Source organism: Orbicella faveolata, unplaced genomic scaffold (genome assembly GCF_042242905.1).
Source record: "Orbicella faveolata isolate gen_17 unplaced genomic scaffold, um_ofav_v1 contig_36, whole genome shotgun sequence".
Lineage (NCBI taxonomy): Eukaryota > Metazoa > Cnidaria > Anthozoa > Scleractinia > Merulinidae > Orbicella > Orbicella faveolata.
In genome coordinates this window covers 8,158,759-8,182,720 of record NW_028301565.1, presented here as the reverse complement: position 1 = coordinate 8,182,720, position 23,962 = coordinate 8,158,759, and the positions used below count along the sequence as shown (strand labels likewise).

General features: G+C 40.7%; 2 protein-coding genes across 2 annotated transcripts; both read right to left on the bottom strand.

The window, feature by feature from the left end:
- Positions 1-1,647: 1,647 nt before the first annotated feature.
- Positions 1,648-9,814, bottom strand: LOC110043016 (short transient receptor potential channel 6-like). The gene is made up of 8 exons (XM_089274935.1): positions 8,549-9,814; positions 6,432-6,729; positions 4,908-5,418; positions 4,301-4,496; positions 3,284-3,442; positions 3,105-3,164; positions 2,788-2,970; positions 1,648-1,891 (listed from the first exon to the last, which is right to left on the bottom strand). The coding sequence occupies exons 1-8, from the start codon at positions 9,569-9,571 to the stop codon at positions 1,856-1,858; spliced, it is 2,466 nt and encodes an 821-aa protein (XP_089131061.1). The 5' UTR covers positions 9,572-9,814; the 3' UTR covers positions 1,648-1,855.
- A 591-nt stretch (positions 9,815-10,405) lies between these two features.
- LOC110042946 (short transient receptor potential channel 6-like) lies at positions 10,406-23,922 on the bottom strand. The gene is made up of 8 exons (XM_089274934.1): positions 21,957-23,922; positions 18,806-19,103; positions 15,268-15,766; positions 14,654-14,849; positions 13,757-13,915; positions 13,030-13,089; positions 12,718-12,900; positions 10,406-11,356 (listed from the first exon to the last, which is right to left on the bottom strand). The coding sequence occupies exons 1-8, from the start codon at positions 23,094-23,096 to the stop codon at positions 11,288-11,290; spliced, it is 2,604 nt and encodes an 867-aa protein (XP_089131060.1). The 5' UTR covers positions 23,097-23,922; the 3' UTR covers positions 10,406-11,287.
- Positions 23,923-23,962: the final 40 nt, after the last annotated feature.

Sequence of the window (23,962 nt, the reverse complement as noted above, 5' to 3'; positions counted from 1 at the left end):
GTGGGAAGCAGAAAGGGATACATGTATATTTACTGTTACTTTTATAATAGAAGTGCAGCCTAATGATTCAACCGTAATATTAGATTAATTGAAATCCTATGGACACTTCTGTACTTAAGGATTTAGTTTTTTGTCGTTGCAAAGTAGATAAAATAACTGTCTTAAGAAAATTGTAATTTTTGCTTGTAAAGGGCGGTAATATATGTTTAATAAAATACTTTTGAATGTAATTTATCTTTGACTGCATTATAAGGCCCTTCAGCCACAATTAATCATCTTTTTACTGACAAAAGGTCTTTCTTTTCACCTCCCTTCTCCTCCCCCAACATAATGTTGATATTGGTCCATCCATCGTAGACCCAAGATTCCAACATTGCTTTGGGATGGGGGGAGGGGAGGTCGGAATATTAAATTAAGACTCCACATTTTAAGATTATCGTAAACTGCCGCTTATTAGTCTGCGAGCAGGCTCACCTTTGAATCACGCGCACGAGCTGCGAAGAGCAAAGCGAACCGGCGGGAAGGAGTCTGGTGAAGAGGCGCCAAGAAAGACCGAACGTTCGAGGTTAATAAGTTAATGATTACTTTATGGCTTTTTGCTTTGGTTTTGCAGGCCCGTGATCGGCCCGTAGGCATCGGAGGGAATAATGCCCTACTCGAGCCCTACTATTAGCCAACCAGTTAGCAAAAGCCTAGGAAACAATTACGTTTCCACATTGTCATTCTTTTACCTTCATCTGGCTAAAAACGTCGAACTTCAAATCTTCCTGGCCGTTTAAGAGGAATAAAACACAACAAAACTTGGGACGGCAAAAAGCTGGCTGACAAGTTTTCGCTTAATAGGGGGCCGCTTAATAGAGGTTCGACATAAATATGGGTTATTGACGAGGTGTGAGGTCAAGATGGCTGGATATTGGCCAAGTTCTTTTTTTGCGAGTTTATGGACCTCGACTTCGTCTCGGTCCATAAACTCGCAAAAAAAGAACGAGGCCAATATCCAGCCATCTTGACCGAACAAGCTTGGTCAATAAAAGATTTATTATATTGCTTTCGGGGAAATTTTTCTTGCGGGACACGACGGGTAGTCCCGAGCGGGCAAGATAGATCCATCTTGCCTGCTTGGGTAGCCAATCACAGCCCAGGATTTGATTCATCTTGCTCGCTCGCGGAGCTAGCCATATAATATGTTTTATAGCTTGATTGAAAACCATTATATGGAAAAAATTACTTAGATCAACACTGCTCTAGCTCATTTCGCAACGTTTGTTTTTATGCCGCTTATAAGACCTCCCGGATTTAAGCTCATTCAAAACCCCTTACAAAGTTGTATAAGCCCAGAGCTTAAAAGCGGCAGTTCACGGTATGTTTCATTGGGTGATACTTTACCACGTGTCCCGAGAACTTTCGGCCAGGACTAGGATTGTAATCACGTTGTAATGGTTATTCAACAGTTGGTGATAAAATTATACGGACCCTTTTAGCTTCTAAAATTGATAGATCCGAAAACTAGAGTTCAGGAAAAAAATTCAGAATGAGAAATCATTCATGAAGCTGGGGCGTGTAGCAATTATGAAAGAATGGGCACTTGACGATGTATATACAATGTATATACCTTTGACTTCTAATGCAAAATACCACACTCATGCATGTTATTAATTAATTTTTAGTATACTCATCATGATGTGCCAACTATACTTTTGGCTCCTGAGTAAATTCGTTGATTTTCTAGAAAAATTACTTTATCAGGCAAGAAAAATTCCTATTTTTCCCCTTATTCTTTCACTTTGAGGTGACTTGGTCGAGATACAATGCTCTGTTTACGACTCTTGTTCCACTGAAAGCACTGCCTCATCCTTTACTTAGCTTCTGTTTCTTGGTTGTCTCTCTTTTCCTAAAAGAAAATAAAAACGCGAAAACTAGCTATGGTAAACTTAAAGTCTGCATGAATTCCTTGAAAGAGTGAGTTCAGTATTAACAATCGAGATTGGATGCTCTTCCTATTTAGTTCAAAAAGTTTAATGCCCGGTATCATTTCGTTCGGTTTAGTCATGATACTTCTTTGTCGTTACGAATTACCGGGAATATCAAAAAAGAATTGTGTCGGCAGTGGTCGATGCAGGTATCTGTTAGCCCAATATTTGACAGACCTAGCTCTGTCATACAGGACCGGAATGGAGAAAGGGAACGCTCCATATCGAGGACTCAGAGGTCTTAGTTTTATCTATAGGACGTGAGCTGCGAGGCTTCTTAGCATGATCACGTACCTGTAAATTATTTTTGTTTGAGCTGACAAAGGCGTGCGAGCTCTATATCATACCTCTTACATCGTTCGTTATGTTTTGATGTCATGGTTGCCACTCGGCATAAATCTACTGCAAAGTGTGTGACTATCATTATTAACTACACTCCTTGTGATATTTGATGAAATGCCTTAATTTTGACCTCAAAATGAAATTTCCTAGTCATGTTCAAACGGGTTTTCCGACTCGTTAACAAAGGTAAACAAACAGTCAGTCCCTACGTACGTCTGAAAATGGTGCAAATAACCAATCACAAGTCGAGGCAAAAACCTGCTCAACCTGCTCAAGAGGGCTTCAATAACAGCTGCAATATTAACGCGCGTTATTTGATGAGGAGAGGCTAAGCACCTTATGACTGTTAGCTCTCTGTGAATGGCAATAGTAGAACATGTGCAGGGTAGTTTGCACCAAACGCCCAGCCCTGTGTACTCCGCCACATTGCCTATCATCTCTAGTGCTTAACACGTCATGGCTTCACATAGCTTACCGTTGGGGTCTGATGACGAAACCGCTTGACCACATTTTGCAGGCTCTGTAATGTTTTTGTGACCTCCATTAGTTTGTGCTGTATCTCTTCTGGAGGAGGAGATTCCTCTTCAGGCTCGTCGATTTGTGGTTTTTCTTTCGCAGAGAAATAGCGATGAATCAGATTTTTGATGACGATTCGGCGCTAGAACAAAGGAAACAAAACGAGTGTTTTTTCTCCGAAAAGGCAATTCAAGCAAAAAATATCAATGTATTTGGTGCCAAGAGTATAGAACCTCAATTAACACTCAGCAATTTTGTCCCCGCAGAAATACTTACTCTCTTCTCGTTTGTCTTCACTCTGGCAGTATTTTGTCCACTTTCAAAATGTCCAAGACACTGCAAAAGAAAGGAATTGAACACGTCTCTCTTCATATGTACTTAAGTACCAAAACAAGACTAAAGACGGAGCGAGGGTTAATCAGATAAGCGCTACTCATTTACACCAGAGAATTTACTTTTGTAATCCAGTGGTATCGTCTTGCGAGCCAGTGAAGCGCCATAGCGGCCTTGTCTATAGGAAACAGGTTAAACGGAGGAGGCAGAGCACTAATCTCACTGACGTAATACATCCAGACACGGGTCCGCGCAAACTTGAACTTAATGTCTTTCTCCTCCTGTAAGAAGAAATACAGTTAGAAGCCTTGTCTTATAGAGGCCACTTCACGGTTAATTGAAATTTCACGTGAGGAAACGTCTGTTAAAACGAGTTCTAGAGTAGGAAAAAAAAAAGCGGAAAAAAGACGACACCCTTCTTGCTTAGGTACGTCCCTCAAATTTGGGTAATATAATCTTTTGCCTAATTTGTTTCGTTTTGAATTCAATATGGACGTCTTAGGAAGTGAATTATTTAACATGTGAGTCCCACACAAACACTGTTTTCAATCGCTACAAACCGCACTTTTAAAGTTGGACGTTCTGCCAGCTAAAATAATTTTCTTGGTAAGGGTCAGTGATTAGGCCATTTCCGAATTATCATCTTCAGCCTCTTTCTCTAAGCGAGTATTGGTGTCCGTCCTTTTATATGAAAATGAAATTTCATTCACATGCAAATTAAATTTATTTTCATATGAATGGTTTTGCAACAGGCCTCGCTTTGATAGAGAGGCTTCGGTCAACTCGGAAATGGGCTATTTGCTTGTGTGCTTGAATGCTATGAAGAGTGCGCATCTTATTCGCCTTCAAACCTAAACAAATTGAAGCGATTTGTTCCAATCAAAATCAAAGACGTTTGAATGGTAAAACAGATAAGTTAGGTGGTCAAATTTCGTGTCAACTCGGGGTCCGAGAGATTGTCATTAAAACACTGTCTCAAACTGTGTCCTCCATTACTTTCTGGAACGAGCCGCGATGACTATTGGTTTTTGAAACAATGCACAACAGATCATAAAAAATACCTCTATCTCTAAAGAAACCAATAGTGAATCAACAATCTCAATGCTTCCTAAGAGATCATGCATTAATATAAAACTTACATCCACTTTCTTATAGGTGTTACTGAGCATGGCAATGAGAAGATTCAGTGCAACCAACACGGAAGCGAGGCTGTATGTAGCGAACAGTAAATGGCCCGTGACTTCGGTTATTTGAGCTTGGTCACTGGTGTTGAAGGTGGACATTTCTACGTGCCCGAACAATGCCCAAAATAAGGTGCTAAATACTCCCTCAATTCTGTCAAGCAAGAGAGAAAAAAGATTATTTAGTAATTTATTATTATTTTTTTTTATCATTGATAATCTGAAACCAATTTTATCACCTCGACTTCAGCTGGTAATAAAACACACAGCAATTACGAAAGAATGATTTAAAAACTCTATCCAGGTAAGTATGACGAGCGCAAAGCACGGAAAATGACTCGCAAGGGATAGCATGTTACTACACTGCATGTCTACTGGGATGGTGCATACATACAGCGTAATAACCAGCTACCAAACCAGGCCTGATGATGCTAGAGAGACAATTCAGGTGGTTTGTCATGAAAGCTTGGTATTACGGTTACACTTCTTGTGTAAAGATAGGTTTAACTACATTTATAATTTGTCGTATTTAGCATTTGGAAAGTTTAGAGGTAGGGTAAGATACCTTTCAAAGGCGTGGCTTGTTGTGGTGTTGCTGTTCTTTGTGACCTGTGTCGAGGTCTGCACGTACTGTGAATACAGTTTTCTCATGGCGAGAGCAAACGCACAAACGTTGAGGGAAAAAAGCACGAAAAACTTCAAGATATCTCTGCCCATATTCATGAGCGATAAGTGAAGCGGTCCCAAAGTGGAGTCAACCAGAAGAACGTGGGAAGCCTCAAAGAATGTCAGAATCACTGCGAAGGAGTAGAAACTGTTAGACAACAGCAGGAGGTGGTATGGGGCGAGTGAAGTGGAGCCCAGTAGCTGGCGAACATGCACAGTCCAAGAACCTGAATCCGAGGCAATGAATGCGTAGCCCACGATCCATAGGACAGCAGCAATAATGTAGCTTATGATCATGGGTATTACAGCGAGGTGCCACCAGGCTGACAAATATCGCTCCTTCCCTTGGTGCAGAGCATGTTTGATTTCCTGAACAGTGATTCCTATTAACCAGATTCCAATGATTATAGCTAAAAAAAACACGTATGGAATCAACCATTAGTCATCCCTTGCTCGTTCTAGAATGTGCAATACTGATGCAGCCAAACACTGCCTTGCAGTCAGGTAGCGAGAATCGTGAATAAGGAGGTATTTTCTTGATGTATCATGAATGTCTAAACTAATATTGAAAGAAAGTGTATGTAAATTGGGCGGCAATTAAAAACTGAAAAAAAAAAATTCTCCAGCTTGGCACTTTAAAAACAAGATTTCGTACATTACGTGACAAAAACTTAATTTGTTTATTAAGAGTCGAAGGAACTAAAACGATCCATACGTGGACTATCAGTAACGAGTTAAAACACTGGTAAAACCCTGGTAAAGGATGTGATTTACAAGGGAAAGCAATAAAATCTCCAAAGGGTATTCTCTCGGAGTGTTGATTGCTGCTGGGGAAGTTCTCAGTGATTTTTCGGCAACCGGAATCCTGTGTGTAAACGGATCTGTCCACCTACATCATTAGATAAGTCTATGAGCTCTGTTTAAAATTTGGTATTTGGCGCAGAACTTTCAGTTTTATAAAAATGAGTTTAATTTCCATAGCAACTCAACATGTAAGCTGGGTTAATTTTATACGGAAGGTTTACACCATGACTTGTTTTTAAACAGAATCTAAAGGTAGCCTGGGTACGGCATAAATAAATAAATTGCAATATTGACAGAGGAAGCCACATCAGCCTGAGCTGGTTTCCATCCGGGTCCCTTACATTTTGGAGATGCTGGTTTTTGTGAAATGAGGAAAACTGGAGAGCCCGGAGGAAAACCCTCGGAGCAGTGCGAGAACCAACAACAAACTCAACCCACATACGACACCGGGCGCGCCGGAATCGAACCCAGGCCACATTAGTGGAAGGTGAACGCTCTCACCACTGCGGCATCCCTGCTCTCCATAACATATTAAGTACTGACTGCAAGAATTTGTTTCAAAATAACAAACTTGAAAGTCAAAGTTCTAAAAATATACCCAACATTAAGGTCAACTTACTCAGTGGTGACAGACGTAAAAACGAGTCATATTTATCCTGGAAGGCTGACGCTGTTACTAAGACCAGAAACCATAGAACAGAGGAGGCTTGGCTCATCAGCTTGAACAGCGGTATCTCCAGCTTCTTTGTAAAACGGTTGGACGGAGTAAGCATATATCCCAGTATGCAAAGCGGCATAACAATGGTGTACAACATGACCAGAACAAATTTAATGAGAAAAGACAATTGATGCCATCCTGATGTTCCCTTGTACACGACTGAATTCAACATCACTTGACTGTAAGGGTGGGCTATAAACTGCAAAACATGTCATGTAGGAAAAGTTTGAGTGTAGAGGAACATAAGAAGCAGGAATAAACCACTCGGCCTGTTTGTTGACGGAAATGCACTCACCAGACATCGCTCTAAAGAGGCAATATTAGGAGCATGGGCCCTGAATAACTTCTTCTGTAGGTATCCAGCGGTCACAGATGACGTAAAACAAAAGAAACAGACGACAAGACACACCAAAATACAGAGAACGAGATCACACAATACTATTCTAGTGTACCAAATTAAAGCTATAATGCTATCATGCTATGATACTACGCGTGATCTCAATTGAAACTGTGGGGCAGACATTAATTTTCAATTTCTGCCATTGCGTCTTGGATTTATGGCTAAATACTGATTGCATTTAGCTCTTTCTTCAACAGTTCACTGAATGTCTTAATTAATTTCGGTGCCTTTGAGCATTTCGTGTAGGAGAGTTGGTACTTTGTCATCACGTAAGCCCAGGTTTGACCAGAAATGAAGCCAAATCCCTTGATAGTACCCTCGTAAGTATCTCGGCAAAAAAGAAAATTATTATCTGCTGCCATATAGTTCCAAGTGTCATGATAGTTAGCTAGCCTTCTTCAGCACGTTAGCTTTTGCAAATAATTTGTTTTGAAAAGCATGTATCCATGTGTGTTAAAAGAGATGCTATCGGAGAACAAATTCAGTTAATCTTTCAATTAACCATAAACTAGGAGATACATTCTAAACTGGTACACCTGAAAGAAGTGCTTGAGTTCTTGAACATGTGACATTCTGGCAAAGTCCACTCAGTGAGATTATCTTATGGTTTTAAAAATGTAGTTTGAAGAGGTCAGCCTTTTGACAAACTAACAAAATCGCTATGTTAAAATTTGGCAAGTTATTTATGGCAAGTGCAAGTATGTTTTGTTTGCTGTGTTTATGATTGTTTATGCCGGTTTCTGTGTTTCACGGTTTAAAAGTGTGGAGATGTTTCAGTGTTTTATCGAAGATTATTTCACTGTTGGTCTATTATCTTGTTTGTTTGTTTGTTTATATGCTTTATTTATGTTTACTGAAGTGAAACCTTCCGAGTGACTTAAACCAAAACACGATGGTTGATATTAGACCGTCTACAGATTTTCTCCGTTATATTGGATTCTGGCTTCGGCGATGCACAATAAGAACTAATGAGTTGTCTTTATTTGCGCTTCTTAATTCGCTCAAAGTACCTCAGAATATAGGAGTTGCTATTAAACAGTCCGTGATTGTCGGTTAATCTGCATAATCGAGTCTCTGATTCGTTATGCAAGCAACAGAATACCAATGAATTAAATTCCTTATCAGTTAAATCTTGGAAGCCGCATGTAGGCATTGTTAGGCTGGCTAATACTTGCTAGGATAAAAAAACCCCACACGCACAGAAGTTTATAAATTCCCTTGATTCGGGAAAATATCTTAGCTCAGCTTGAGACCCCCAAGTTGCTATTAGACTGCCTGTTGTTTCACGCCGGAAACAGAAGGCGAAAGGTAGTAATAATTGGAGGCGAGTTGTTAGTTGGAGCAGTGTGACACGCGCGGCAAAACCGCGGAATGTTTGTGTCGCGCTTGTGTTCTCGTTCTCGCGCACAGCTCCAACCCGCTTCGTGCGGGGCTGTTAAGTACGGCTACACGTAGGCTATTTCGCAGGCTAGCGAGAAAATCACTCTACACAGCAGTTGTAAACAGGCTAGAAGTTCTGAGATAGTCTGATGACGAGTACGTACCGACAACCGACATAACGAGAATGAGGAAAAAAGACACGATTACAAATCCAATTAGGTATTGAAGTCTAGCTTACCTTGACGTTGTGATGTTTTATGGCAAGGTTTAGAACACGCAATCGCTTCTCTTTTTCTCTCAAATGCACTTCCTCTTCCATCTTTTCAAGTTCCGGCATGTCCATAACAGCAGCGATTTCCTCAAGATTCCTACACTCATCAAGCAACTGAATCGCAAAATTCTCACACTGAGCTGAAAGGGCTCGATAATCGTCACGAAACTCGTCCTCGCTGACTGCTAATTCCTTCAGTTTCTTCTTTAATACTATAGATCGGAACAAGGGGTCGCTAGCTGCATGCTCAGCGTTCCGTAGACCCAAATTCTTGCTTTGGTGCAGAAATAGGTGAGATGTATACAGAGGGCTTGCTAGAGCTCTGTAAGTGTTCAATTTTACCAAAGAATCTTTAAGCCTGGCCATCGATTCCGTTTCACTTCGTTCGGCGGCATCTTGAGCTTTCTGTGATTGTGGATCTTCCACTTTGTATCCCTTGCTGACGAGAAATTCGACAATTCCATAGTTTCCGTTCACTACAGCCAAGCCGAGCGGCGTCAGAAACTCATCAAACTTCCCTGAGGAATTTAGTGTTTTCGATGTCGTTGCTGAACTTCTTTCTTTTGCAGTGGAGATTCTCCGATTCGAATCATATGCCACGAGAATCCTGACGCACTGCAAGGAATTGTTCCTAACAGCTTGGAACAACGTTGAACCAATTTCTGCCTGATTTTTCAGGAGCGTTTTGATGATATCGATTGCTTCCTCATCAACTGCTATTTGCAGCGCGGTTTCTCCGTTAGTATTTCTGCAATTGACGTCGACTTGTTTGTCATGTAGTAGTTTCTGAACTGACTCTTTGTCGCCGCTTTGAACAGCTTCAAAAAATGCTTCTTCATCTGCACTCAGAGGACCAGGCAATAATTCCATTTCGTCAAGTTCAACAGTTGCTGTTGATTGTCGTTGCGGCGAAAACAAAACATTTCGACTGTTCGATATCTCTTCTGCTTCAGATGAGGCAGACATTTTGCTATATAAGACGTCAACCATGATAAAAGCCCTATGGACTTTTCGATGTTCAAAGCAGACAATAGCAGTTTGCCAGACAGTTAGATCGCTGATTTCTTACTATAAGCGGATCTGTTGGAATTTGAAGACTCGTGATTTGTTTACGGTTGAGCAGCTTGATTAGTTCCGCTTCCGTGCTTCGTTTACGTTGTTTGGTAATTAGACCACTAATTATTCAAACACTTAACTTTAACGAGGGTTCAAAAAAGTCATCCATTGTACAAATACAAATCGAGGAAATTTTGTTTTGATGCACCTTTGAAACCCGAAAACTATTAAAACTAGAAAACTTCTAAACTTATTGAAAGAAAATGACATTTCTTGGGCGGCTCCGTATTCGGTAGACCACTGATAATGACACTACATTCCAATTTTCCAAAGCTAAACTTATACACTGTGTATTGGACAACCCTCACCAGCAGAGAACAGGACGCGTTTGCTGTTGTTTATATGCAAGATTTTTGCAAATTTGCAATACCATTTTTTTTTTTAACATAGGGCATAAAGATGGTTAGTAAATATGGCTTGACAAGTGTGCCAAGGACTTTTGGCCTTTTGGCCGTGACTTTTGTAGTCACGTTGTAAAGCTTATTCAACAGTTGGTGAAAAGATTCTTTGTACGAACTCTTTTACCTAGTGTCTTTAAAACGGCCGGGGAAGAGAGTTTATAAAAGTACACTTCAAGGAAGAAATTCAGAATTGGAGATCAATTCTTAAGCTGCTAAGTAAGCAGGAGCTTTAAATGTCGCGCAGTGAGAAGAATCTAGCCAGATCTTAAAATTGTATAAGAGCGAACAGTAATGAAAGAATGGACACTTGAAGATGTATACACGCCGTATATACCTTTGAGCTTTAATGCAAAAACACAGCACTCTTGCGTGCGTGGCCGAGGTCCCGAATTCAAATCTCCCTAATGCCACTAGATGGATTTGTGTTCGGTGTTCCAAATGTAACTCCTCCACGTCTTCTAAATAGCCAACAGGTCAGTCTTAGCTTCGACCTCTTATAAGTTTTAATAAGTTCTCAGTTCTATTTGCAATGTTTGTTTCTCAATTTATATTGTCCCAATAGAGCGGTCATTGCAGGCGTCATTATGTTCATTTCTCCTCATTAACAGACGACTTTGCTCAGAGATGGTATCATACTAGTTAGAAATTGACTCCAATCATTTGAAGAGCTGGTGAAACTTAGTGATTGATGAAATCTTGGGCTCTTTGGGTGTAATATTCAAAGAGAAATTAGCTTTCCAGACCAAAAGCACTAACGAGCTCAGACATTCTTTGCGTCGCACAAAAGGGTTAAATACTTGGGGCTAAAATTGCTTAAGACAATTAATCGTGCAGTTTCAACATAAAGATTGACTGATCTTTTTGTAGCTCGATCCCAAACTGAGTCACTTATGCTAATGAAGCAAGTATTGCCCCTATTAGCACAACAGTGCGAAATATCTTGGCACTTAGATAAGTTAACGTGACTGTTTTTTGCCTGAAGAAAATGATAACAGCAAATATATTAAAAACAAAGCTAAAAATGGTCAAAAATATTTATGCTCATCATAATGTGTCAACTGCTTTTGGCTCCTGAGTAAATGCGTTGATTTTCTACACTAATTAATTCATCAGACAAGAAATAATCCTATTTATCCCATTATTCGCTCATTTTGAAGTGACTTAGTCGAGATCAAATTAAGCGGTTCGTTTAAGAGTCTTGCTCCCTCAAAAGGACTGCTTCATTCTTTACTTGAGTTTCTTGGTTGTTTCTCTTATCCTGAAAGAAGAAAAAAAGGCGAAAACTAGCTATAGTAAGCTCTAAGTATGCATGAATTCCTTGAAAGAGTGAGATTAGTATTAACGCAAAATGTAATACCTTTTCTAGCGGATAATGCAATAACGCAAAATGTAATACGAAATCTGTTCGTGAAATCATAGTACCAACGTAGAGGTCTACAGTAAAAATGCCCATGGCATGTGGAATCCAGCGGATTATTTGTTTTGGTGAGCAGAGGAAGGGTCACAGAAGTTACAAGTTTTCATGTTACTTTTTTGATGCAGTAAAATACTAAAACTTTCCCAGCACACCCCCTCCTCGTTCTTAAACGAAGCCGTAAAATAGTTTAACAAACTTAAGTCGTTCAGAAGAATTATGTCCGGTTCACAACGTTATCTTTCTCTCTCGCACCGATACAATTAGTGATCAATGAAGGGGGTTACGTTAGCAAAAACAATAGCGAATTATTGAAAAGTGTTAATAGGAACACTGATGACAGAAACCTCGGTAAAATACAAACGAGCAGTGATTTTATGATTGCCATACCAAATTCACCTGGCTTGATCTGGACTGGCTCAATCTCAAACTAAAATTTAGTACTTTGGTGAATGCATCGTATTTCGCGAAGCCATAGCAAAAGCGATAATGCTGCCTTAATTTGTTGACTTCCGTACGTATCAGTGTTGGCTCTTTGTTTCCCAATAAATTTTTGAATTTAAAAAAAAACCTTTTCCCTTCGCAATGAAACTTAGCCACGCGTTGACCCACAGAACCTAATTAATGACCACACCCTTTTTTCCTTTTAAACGCAAAATTCGCTCCGTGAGATCACAAAGCGCTGAAGTGCAGTTACTCTAATCTTTTCAAAGGTAAATATGACAATTCCTGGACTTTGTTTACCAAATTGATATTTGTGCTTGAAGAGCTTGTGTTTGTTGCGTCAGACACTGTATATAAGGACGGAAAAGAGTCGCGTGTGGCTCTTTATGAAACTTAGCCACGCGTTGACCCACAGAACCTAATTAATGACCACACCCTTTTTTCCTTTTAAACGCAAAATTCGCTCCGTGAGATCACAAAGCGCTGAAGTGCAGTTACTCTAATCTTTTCAAAGGTAAATATGACAATTCCTGGACTTTGTTTACCAAATTGATATTTGTACTTGAAGAGCTTGTGTTTGTTGCGTCAGACACTGTATATAACGACGGAAAAGAGTCGCGTGTGGCTCTTTATGAACTCATCGTTCGATCTTCTTTTCAGCATTTTTAAAATTAAATGTTAACAAAACTGTTTAAAAGCGGTTTTGTTAACTTTTGCCCTTATTGCCTCGCTTCTTTAGTGCTTAACACATCATAGCTTACCGTTGGGGTCTGATGACGAAACCGCTTGATCGCATTTTGCAGGCTCTGTAATGTTTTTGTGACCTCCATTAGTTTTTGCTTTATCTCTTCTGGAGGAGGAGATTCTTCTTCGGGCTCGTCGTTTTGTGTTTTTTTAGTCGCGGAGAAATAGCGATGAATCAGATTTTTGATGACGACTCGGCGCTAAACGAAAGAAACGAAACAGGTGTTTTTTGTAAAAAGTGCTATTCAAGCAAAAACTATCAACGCATTTCGTGCCAAGAGTATCGAACTCAAGTCAACACTCGGCTATTTTGTCCTAGAAATACTTACTCTCTTCTCGTTTGTCTTCACTCTGGTAGTATTTTGCTCACTTCCAAAACGTCCAAGACACTACAAAAGAAAGGAATTGAACACATATCTCTCCATACGTATTAGAATATCAAAATGTGCGAGAAATTAGTACTTAGCTCTTATTAACCGAGCAGGAGGTTTGTATGGGAGAATCTTGACCGAGGTCGTGAGTACAGACCGAACGCAGTGACGTCTGTACACACGACCGAGGTCAAGATTCTCCCATACAGACCGACTTAGCTCGGTTAATAAGATGTTTATTATATGGAAAAGAAGAAAACTTTAATTCGTTTAATGTAACTGGTTTGTACTAGCTGACATTTTGCTTGCGAACGGCGATGAGCTTAACTCAAACCTGCCGAAATTTGCTCGTCCTCTCTACTTTTTTTGTCATGAGAAGTAAATAAAAGAAAATGGTGAACATTTTTGTATTTTAGTTTGCTACTTTTTCAACGCAAAATGAAACCGGTCTAGCTGCCGGTCTAGATGCCGGTCTAGATGCCGGTCTAGATGGGAAAATCTAGACCGCGGTCAATATCGATTTCAGCCAATCAAATTCGTGAATTCGGTAGTTCCCAGTCCTTGTGAGACACAGCCATGTAATAAATGTATGTATAATCCTGTATTTACTAGCCAGGCATGTTATGGAGGCATGTTATCACTAGCTTTTGGCACAAATGTTCAATGCTCTTGGACGGAAACTTACTTTTCTAATCCAGTGGTATCGTCTGGCGAGCCATTTAAGCGCCATAGCGGCCTTGTCTACGGGAAATAGGTTAAACGGAGGAGGCAGAGCACTGATCTCACTGGCGTAATACATCCAGACACGGGTCCGCGCAAACGTGAACTTAATGTCTCTCTCCTCCTGTAAGAAGAAATACAGTTAGAGGCTTTGTCTGAGAGAGAGGCCACTTCACAGTTAATTGAAATTGCACGTCAGAAAATATAGTCGTCTGTTGAAACGAATTATAGATTCATAAACATGTGAAGACCGGAAAAACAGACGACACCCTTCTTGTTCAGGTAAGTCCCTCAAATTTGGGTAATATCGTCTTTTCCCTGATATATTTGGTTCTGAATTAAGTATAAGCATCTTAGAAAGTGAATTATTTAACATGTGAGCCTCACGAAAACAGTGTTTTCAATCGCTACAAACGATACTTTTAAAGTTGGACGTTTTGCCGTACTGATGAGATGGCCGGATCATGGTCAAATGCTAAACTAGGAAATTTTTTTCTTGGTAAGGATCAGTAAATTTGCTTGTTTGTTTGAATATTATGAAGAGTGTGCATCTTATTAACGTTTAAACCTGGACATATTAAAGCGATTTGACCCGATCAAAAACAAAGACGTTTGAAAGGTAAAATTAATAAGTTAAGTGGTCAAATTTCGTGTGAACTCGGGTTCCGGCAGATTGTCATTAAGACACTGTCTCAAACTACGCCCTCCATTACTTTTGGGAACGAGGTATGACCATTGGTTCTTGAAACAACACACAACAGATCATAAAAATACCTCTAACTCTAAAGAAACCAATTGCAAATCAACAGGCTTAATGCTTCCAGAGAGCTAGTGGCTTACCATGCATTAATATAAAACTTACATCCACTTTCTTATAGGTGTTACTGAGCATGGCAATGAGAAGATTCATAGCAACCAACACGGAAGCGATACAGAATGCAGCAAACAACAAATGCCCCGTGACTTCGGTTATTTGGGCATGGTCACTGGTCTTGAAGGTGGACATATCTACGTGCCCGAACAATGCCCAAAATAAGGTGCTAAATGCTCCCTCAATTCTGACAAGCAAGAAAAAGGAAAAGTTTTTATATCATTCGTTCATTTAGAATAGTTTTCTAATCATTGTTAAACAAAAACCAAATTTATCACCTTGACTTCAGCTGCTAAGAAAACACACAGCAAAAACTAAAGAACAATTAAAACTCTAATCAGGAAAGTGCGACCAGTGGAAAGCAAAGCTAGTACGCGAAATTAGCCTGCTGCTGCTGTTGTATGTATACGTGGATCATTCATGAATATAGCGTAATAACATGCTACCCAAACAGGCCTGGTGATATCACAGAGACAACTCAGTTGGATTGTCATGGAAACCTTGGTTATCTTGTTAAGGTTACACTTCTTACGCAACGATAACTTAACTTTATTAATCAATAATCATATTTAGTGCTTGCAACGTTAAGAGACAGAGTAAGATACCTTTCAAAGGTGTGGCTTGTTGTGCTGTTACTGTTCTTTGTGACCAGAGTCGAGGTCTGCACGTACTGTGAGTACAGTTTTCTCATAGCGAGAGTAAACGCAAAAACGTTGAGGGCACAAAGCGCGAAAAACTTCACGATATCTTTGCACATATTCATGAGCGATAAGTGAAGCGGTCCCAAGGTGGAGTCAACCAGAAGAACATGGGAAGCTTCAAAGAATGTCAGAATCACCGCGAAGGAGTAGAAACTGTTAGATAACAGCAGGACGTGGTATGGGGCGAGTGAAGTGGAGCCCAGTAGCATGGTCCATGAACCTGAATCCGGGCCAATGAATGCGTAGCCCACGATCCATAGGACAGCAGAAATAATGTAGCACATGATCATGGGTATTACAGCGAGGTGCCACCATGCAAAGAGGTATCGCTCCTTCCCTTGGTGCAGAGCATGTTTGATTTCCTGAACAGCGATTCCTATCACCCAGATTCCAGTGATTATAGCTAGGAAGAAAAAAAAAAAAAAGGTTTGGAAAATTAATAAGAAGGGATCCCGTGCTCGTTCTGAAAGTATAGTATATAGCTTTATTTTTCCTTGCCTGAACCTTAACATTGTTTCGCAGCCAGGTAAAGAGAACTTATTATCCAACTGCAGCGAATACCGTCCAAATAACCGTACTAATATTAAACAATTATTGGATGAGGTTTTTGTGATATCTGGAATAATCAAGGTCGAGGTAAGTGTTATCAGCCGAAGCCGAAAGCTGATAACACTAACCGAGACCTTGATTATTTCGGATATCAGAAAAACGGAATCTCATAATTGTTTTATTATACATTGTTTTAAATAAAATAACGACAAACGCATTATCGCACCGAACACAGTTTATTTTCGACAAGCCATGTTCTTACGTGAACTTGACATTGCTCTTGGAAATCATGCATTGCGCGCCCAACCTACGGATTATTCACTAATCTGCTGGCAGATTAGTGAATAATCTGTAGCTCGGCGCTGTAATGGTGCGTAATCCTGCATGTCTCTCTCTGTACAATTTTCAAGTACAAAATGAGCCGATTTCAGTCGAGTTTATCTCTCTGATCGTTGCTGTATTTGAGAGAATTTCTGTGGAATACACTTAACGAATTTCCTCCCTATCTGCTACTCAATTTACGGTAGAAAAGTCTGATTTCGAGTGATTCGCAACGACTGACAGAAATTCCTTTCGTAGTACAACTTCAAACTTTGCACGAAATTTCACACCGGAAAAACACTTTAGGAGAACCTAACTGGTGAACTTAATGCAACTAACATAAAGTAATTCGAAATAAATCTGTTCTTTAATACACCTTTCTTTGTCTAGTATTTGAGTTACTCGCTCGTTCACTCGTTAGATTTTTTTACGAATGGTTTGTAGACGGCGCGTAAGCCAAGAAAAAAAGATAAACGTGTTATTGTCCGGCTTAGGGTCAGTCCGTATAGCGAAAAACTGTGACCTCAGGCCTGAAAATACTGCCCTCGGCCTGCGGCCTCGGGCAGCATTTTCAAGACCTCGGTCACAGTTTTTCACTATACAGACCTCCCAGCCGGCCTCCCAGCCGACCTCCCAGCCATATTTTTACTCGTTGTTTGTATTTTGACTCGCCCTACGGACTCGTCAAAATACGGCACAACTCGTAAAAATATACAGCGATACTGCACACTAAAACATCTAATAAGATACATATATATTCTCTTGATGTATCATGAATGTGAAAACTAAGATTGAAAACAAGTGGTAGCTGACACGTTGTCGCGTCTGCACCTTAGAGAAACCAATTACACACGTGAGGCTTCCGATGCTCAAGGCGATCTAGTTGTGGCGAACTTACCAGTCTCCGACTAAAAGATGTCGGACGTACAAGCTAGTACAGCATCTGACCCTGACATGCAACAGTTAATTGCAGTCATCAAAGAGGGGTGGCCAGACGACAGAAGCAGTTGCCAACCGTCAGTAAAGCCCTTCTGGAACTACAGGGATGAGCTCTCGGTGATGGAAGGCTTAGTCTTCAAAGGAGAACGAATAGTCGTTCCCTCAGCGCTCAGGAAAGGCATGGTGAAGCGAATCCACACAGGACACATGGGCATGGTAAAGTCAAGAAGTCGAGCAAAGGAGGTCATGTTTTGGCCCAGCATGAACAGTCAGATCGAAGATGTTGTCTCAAATTGTCCAGCCTGCACAGAACACCAGAGTTCCAATCCCAAGGAACCAATGATCGCACACAAACTACCTGATCGTCCATGGCAAAATGTCGCAACTGATTTGTTTGAACTTGACAATGAACATTATCTGATAGTAGTCGACTACTACAGTAGATATTTTGAATTGGAAAGGATGCCCACAACGACTAGCTCGGCCGTAATCAACAAGATAAAAGCCACCTTCGCATGAACGGCATCCCTGCGAAAGTGGTGTCCGACAGCGGCCCCCAATTTTCTGCACAGGAATTTGGGAGGTTCGCCAGTGAGTGGGATTTCAGCCACGTCACAAGCAGTCCCACATACCCTCAATCAAATGGTCTGGCCGAGAAGGTCGTTCACACTGCAGAACAGCTCCTGAAGAAGGCCAAGTTGGAGAAAAGAGATCCATACCTGAGTCTATTAGAATACAGAAATGCCCCATTAGATGCATTAGCTACACCAGCCCAACTTTTGATGAGCAGAAATCTGTGCTCTATACTCCCCACCACAAGCAACCACCTCAGACCAAGCGTTGTCCATCCTGATCTTGCCAGAGAGAGAATGGACCAAAAACAGGCCAGTCACAGGGGATTGTTTTGTCAAATTACTATAATCAGGGTGCTAAAGAGCTGAAACCCCTTGCAAGTGGTAAACAAGTTCATGTTCAAACCAAGTCAGGAAATTGGAAGCCTGCCACCGTTCTGGGCCAACATAGCACCCCGATGTCTTATACTGTGCGTACCATTAATGGAAGTGAGTATCGCAGGAACAAGATCCCTATGCGCAAAAGAAAATCCAGGGGGACAAGGTGACAAACCAGAAACTTCCACAACCACTTCGGAAGGTCACGAAAGTGTTGAACAGACAGAATCAGAAGCGATGCTTAACCAAAAACCCACACCCTACCCACAGACCTAGGATCTTGCAATGAACCATACGTCATCCGATCCGGTCGAGTCGTAAAGCCACCTGTGAGACTTGACTTATGAACCCATTGCGAAAAACACTCTTGGGGGCAATTAGTTGTACTAATTGTTTATTCCGTTCATTCGGTAAGAAGAGAGATGTAATGTATGCGTTTCGGTTCCCGCCTTCAATAATTATGTGCGCCTCGTTTTGGGATGTGTTTTTACTGGATCGCCATTTTGAATGGTGTAGTTTTGAGTCACGTTACAGAATAGATGAAAAGAAGTCATACTAAACTGAAAGAATACTTTACAGCCTGGATACGGCATATTATGTACTGGCTACAAAAACTTTGTTTCAAAACAACAAACTTAAAAATCAAAGCTATAAAAATAAACCCAACATTAAAGTCAACTTACTCAGTGGTGACAGACGTAAAAACGTGTCATATTTATCCTGGAAGGCTGACATTGTTACTATAACCAGAAACCATAGAACAGAGGAGGCTTGGCTCATCAGCTTGAACAGCGGTATCTCCAGCTTCTTTGTAAAACGGTTGGACGGAGTAAGCATATATCCCAACATGCACAGCGGCATAACAATGGTGTACAACATGACCAGAACAAGTTTAATGGGAAAAGACAGTTGACGACATCCTGATGTTCCCTTGTACACGACTGAATTCAACATCACTTGACTGTAAGGGTGAGCTATAAACTGAAAAAACATGTAGGAAAAGTTTGAGTGTAGAGGAACATAAGAAGCAGAAATAAATTGTTGTTTTAAAAATACACTTACTAGACATCAATTTAAGGTGGCTCAAAAGAGTTTCCAGCACTTTAGATTTATAGCCTAGAGCTGTACACCTGAATGTGCTTTTGTTCTTGAATATATGACATTCTAGCAAAATCCTCTCAGTGAGATTAACTTTTGGTTTTAAAAATATAGTTTGAAGAGGTCAGTCTTTTGGCAAACTAACAAAAGCGCCATTTTAGAATTTACAAAGCTATTCTTGATTAGTACAAGTATGTTTCATTTATTGTGCTTCTGAGTTGTTTATGCCGGTTTCTGTGTGTGTGGGCATGTTTCAGTGTTTTATCATAGCTTATTCCACTGTTGGTCTATTATCTTGTTTGTTTGTTTGTTTAATATATCTTATTATATGTTTTGGTGTGTAGTATCGCTGCATATTTGTACTCGTTGTTTGTATTTTGACGAGCCCGTGTGGCAAACAGGTTTTTTACTGTAGAAACAACTGTACAATATCGCTGTATATTTGTACCGTTATTTGGACGGTATTCGCTGCAGTTGGATAATAATATGCTTTATTTAGGTTTACCGAGCTGACAGCTTCTGAGTTACTTAAACTCGAACACGATGGTTGATATTAGACCTTCCGCAAATTTGCTCAGTTATAGCGGAGCCCCGGCGGCCCGAAGGGCCGCTAAGCGGGGCACCAAAGCTATAGGAACAAAACCACATGTTTGTATAGAAATAGAAAACATGGCAGCCATACTTAATTGACAATTGTCAAAACAAGTCATGTGCTGACCAGTATCACGAGACGTATATGGCGGACTCAGGTTTAGAGCAGGAGCCATAATCAATTATGGCTCCTGGTTTAGAGCTCTTCGAGGTTACGTGTTTTTTTGAAGTTGACCATTGCACAGGGACTAGTTTTTGATTGGATCGCAGGCTCAAGCCAGCTTAACTTATTGTTATCAGGAGCTCCGCTTTTGGGCTTGGCTAAATCTATATATTATTGGTTCTGGCATCAATCAGCGGTGCACAATTATCACTTGAGTTGTCTTTATTTTCGCTTTTTAATTCGCTTAAAGTACTTCAGAATATAATAGTTGCTAACAGTCAATGATTGTTAGTCTGCGTAATCGATAGTTTGTCATTTAAAGCAAACAACAGAATACCAAGGGTCTCCGTAAAACGACGACCGGATGGTGGATAGCGGACGGAAAAATGCGGATGACACTGAACGCGGATGGAAAATTGCGGATGACAAAAGGAGGAAGGCAAATTGCCAATGACAAAATGAGGATAAAAAAATGCGGATGACAAAATATGGATTACAAAATGAGGATGACAAAATGCGGATGAGAAAATGCGGAAGACAAAATGCAGATGACAAAATGCGGATGACAAAATGCGGATGACAAAATGCGGATGACAAAATGCGGATGACAAAATGCGGAAGACAACATGCGGATGACAAAACGCGAAAGACAACATGCGGAAGACAAAGTGCGGATGGCAAAATGCGGATGCCAAAATTCGGATGACAAAATGCGGAAGACAACATGCGGATGACAAAATGCGGATGGCAAAATGCGGATGGCAAAATGTGGATGACAAAATGCGCATGACAAAATGCGAATGACAAAATGCGGATGACAAAATGCGGAAGACAACATGCGGATGACAAAATGCGGATGGCAAAATGCGGATGGCAAAATGTGGATGACAAAATGCGCATGACAAAATGCGAATGACAAAATGCGGATGACAAAATGCGCATGACAAAATGCGCATGACAAAATGCGCATGACAAAATGCGCATGACAAAATGCGCATGACAAAATGCGCATGACAAAATGCGCATGACAAAATGCGCATGACACTAAATGTAGATGGAAAAATGCGGATGACAAAATGCGGAAGGAAAATTGCGGAGGACAAAATTAGGATGAAAACTTCATAGGTTAATTTCCCCTCATTATGCGGATGACAAAATGCGGATGACAAAACGTGAAAGACAACATGCGGAAGACAAAGTGCGGATGGCAAAATGCGGATGGCAAAATGCGGAAGACAACATGCGGAAGACAACATGCGGATGACAAAATGCGGATGACAAAATGCGGATGACAAAATGCGGATGACACTGAATGCAGATGGAAAAATGCGGATGACAAAATGCGGAAGGAAAATTGCGGATGACAAAATGCGGATGAAAACTTCATGGGTTAATTTCCCCTCATTAGGATTGTATCATCCGCATATTGTCACTCGCAATTTTCAATCCTCACGTTTCCTTCCGCATTTTTCCGTCCGCCTTCTTCCATCCGCATTTTGTCATCTGTATTTTGTCATCCGCATTTTCCCATCCGCCACCCGGTTCGCTTTTTACAGAGAACCGAATACTAATGAACACGCACGCACAGATGTTTATAAACTCCCTTGATTTGGGAAAAAAATCTTAGCTCAGCTAAAGACTGCCTGTTGTTTCACACCGGAAACAGAAGGCGAAAATCAGGCGCTCGAGTAGTAATAATTGGAGGCGAGTTGGTAGCTGAAGCAGTGTGACACGCGCCACAAAGTGGAATGCTTGTGTCGCGGGCGTGTTCTCACAAACGTACAGCGCTCCAACCCGTTCCCTATTATTACTCGAATGGGCGGCTAATTCACGGGCTAGCGAAAATCAGTCTACACAGCATTTGTACACAGGCTAGAAGTTCTGAAGTACACAAGTACGAACAGACAACCGACATAACGAGAACAGAAAAAAAAAAAAAAAACACGTTTATAAATCCAATTAGGTATTGAAGTCTAGCTTACCTTGACGCTGTGATGTTTTATGGCAAGGTTTAGAACACGCAATCGCTTCTCTTTTTCTCTCAAATGTACTTCCTCTTCCATCTTTTCAAGTTCCGGCATGTCCATAACAGCAGCGATTTCTTCAAGATTTCTACACTCATCAAGCAACTGAATTGAAAAATTCTCACACTGAGCTGAAAGGGCCCGATAATCATCACGAAACTCGTCTTCGCTGACTGATAATTCCTTCAGTTTCTTCTTTAATACTATAGATCGGAACAAGGGGTCGCTGGCTGCATGTTCAGCGTTGCGTAAACCCACGTGCTTGCTTTGGTGCAGAAATAGGTGAGATATATACAGAGGGCTTGCTAGAGCTCTGTAAGTGTTCAATTTTACCAAAGAATCTTTAAGCCTGGCCATCGATTCCTTTACACTTCGTTCGGAGGCATCTTGAGCTTTCTGCGATTGTGGATCTTCTACTCTGTATCCCTTGCTGACGAGAAATTCGACAATTGCGTAGTTTCCGTTCACTACAGCCAAGCCGAGCGGCGTCAGAAACTCATCAAACATCCCTGAGCATTTTAGTGTTTTCGATGTCGTTGCTGAACTTCTTTCTTTTGCAGTGCTGATTTTCTGATTCGAATCATATGCCACGAGAATCCTGACGCACTGCAAGGAATTGTTCCTAACAGCTTGGAACAACGTTGAACCAATTTCTGCCTGATTTTCCAGGAGCGTTTTGATGATATCGATTGCTTCCTCATCAACGGCTATTTGTAGCGCGGTTTCTCCGTTAGTATTTCTGCAATTGACGTCGACTTGTTTGTCATGTAGTAACGTCTGAACTGACTCTTTGTCGCCGCTTTGAACAGCTTCAAAAAATGCTTCTTCATCAGCACTCAGAGGACCAGACAATATTTCCATTTCGTCTAATTCAATAGCTATTGTTGAGTTTTGTTGGGGAGGAAATGAAACATTTCGATTGTTTGATATCTCTTCTGCTTCAAATGAGGCAGACATTTTTCTATGTAGAACGTTAACCAAGATAAGCGTCGTATCGACTTTTCGATGTTCAAAGCCGACAATAACACTTAGCGAGGCGGTTAGTCCGCTGATGTATAGACAGATCTGTTGGAAGTTTGAGGAATTAATAGAAGACATGCGGTTTCTCTTTACGGTTGAGCAGCATCTTTAGTTCCACCTCCGTGATTCATTTACGTTGTTTAGTAATGAGACCAATTATTATTCAAACACCTAACTTTAACGAGGGTTCAAAAAAAGCCATCCATTTTAAAGATATAAATCGCTGAGGTTTGTTTTCATATACCTTCGAAACCTGAAAACTAATAATAATAGAAAACTACTAACTCTACTGAAAGGAAATGGCATTTCTTGAACGGCTCAGGGTTCTGTAGACTACTGATATAAGGGAACTTAAGCAAACCACGGCGACGATGGCAACGAGAACGCCACCAAACAAAAGGTATAAAGAGGAAAACAATGGCTGTACACTTGCGTTATCAAACTTTGCACATTTCTTTGCCGTCCTCTGTAAAACAACAACGCGAAATGACCAAGTTCTGCGTAGTCTGAGGAGCGCAAACGACACGGCTAATTATTCGAATTTCCATTCGCAAATATTTCACCTGAGCACGATTTTAGAGCCATCAGTACACTGAACAGATGTAGACAATGCGAAATTCGAAGGTAAAATGTGACTAGGCGTCGTCGTCGTCGCCGTCACCGTCGTCTTTACTTTCTTGGGCGGCTCCGTATTCGGTAGACCACTGATAATGACACTGCATTCCAATTTTCCAAAGCTAGAAGCGGACTATAACCTTTACACTGCGTATTGGACAACCCTCACCAGCAGAGAACAGGACGCGTTTGCTGTTGTTCGCAACAAGATTATCTCAGTAATTCGTTGTAATTGATTGACCACTAATCACAAGTAACATTTTGATTAAAATTTGCATAATCGTCTTTTTCACCTAACGCATAAATATGGCTACGAGGTTAATGAAAAT